Source organism: Vavraia culicis (assembly GCF_000192795.1).
Source record: "Vavraia culicis subsp. floridensis unplaced genomic scaffold supercont1.266, whole genome shotgun sequence".
NCBI lineage: Eukaryota > Fungi > Microsporidia > Pleistophoridae > Vavraia > Vavraia culicis.
In genome coordinates, this window is record NW_007360869.1 from 1 (window position 1) to 715 (window position 715).

The following is a 715-nucleotide window of genomic DNA, read 5'->3' on the forward strand; positions in this document are numbered from 1 at the left end:
GCTCATAGCACACAATCCATATGTTAGCGGAATTTCTCAATCTTGCTGCAATATCATTAATATCTGATATACCACTTTTCTTCACACATTTCCACACGCCGGAATCCACCTTGGCACACAATTCAAAAGATGATGCATCGTATGAACAATCGCAGTATACGAACGAATTAAGCTTAAAAACTTTGTCACCTAGCTTCATTTCGTCCTCAATAACCAATTCTACATCATTAATTATCAGCTTGCGTGCATTCTTCTTGCTGCTAACTGATGTTCGATGCATCTGAAGCAGATGTCTGAAATCAATAAATATGCTCTTTGCATTCAGACGTTTAATACGATACCTACTTTCATCATGAATAGCTCTTGAACGTCCTCCTCGATTGAGTACAGAACTAACGAACAAATTGACAACATCGCCATTTTGTACTAATTCGCCTAAGCTAATCGTTTTTGCTGAGGTTTCTGCTGGTGTTTCTGTTGCTCTTTCACGGGATGGTGATCTACTAGAAGATTTTCTCGGTAAGTTGTTCTTACCGGTAGTCGATTCTAGCGAATACATTGCAGAATCTGCTGATTGACTGGATTGTCCTGCTTTCTCGACTTCATCGTTCATGACAACTCTCAGAAATAGCGGTCGATCCTCGCTGGCTTCAAATTCATTCCTAACTGAATCTAATATGTTTTCATACACACTAAACCAAGAATCCAAGAGATC

At 39.3% G+C, this 715-nt stretch overlaps 1 protein-coding gene across 1 annotated transcript; it reads right to left on the reverse strand.

The window, feature by feature from the left end:
* On the reverse strand, positions 1-715 carry VCUG_02747 (uncharacterized protein; the record flags this gene model as incomplete). The annotated part of the gene is made up of 1 exon (XM_008077566.1): positions 1-715. A coding segment is annotated over one exon (715 nt), but the record flags the coding sequence as incomplete, so codon positions are not given.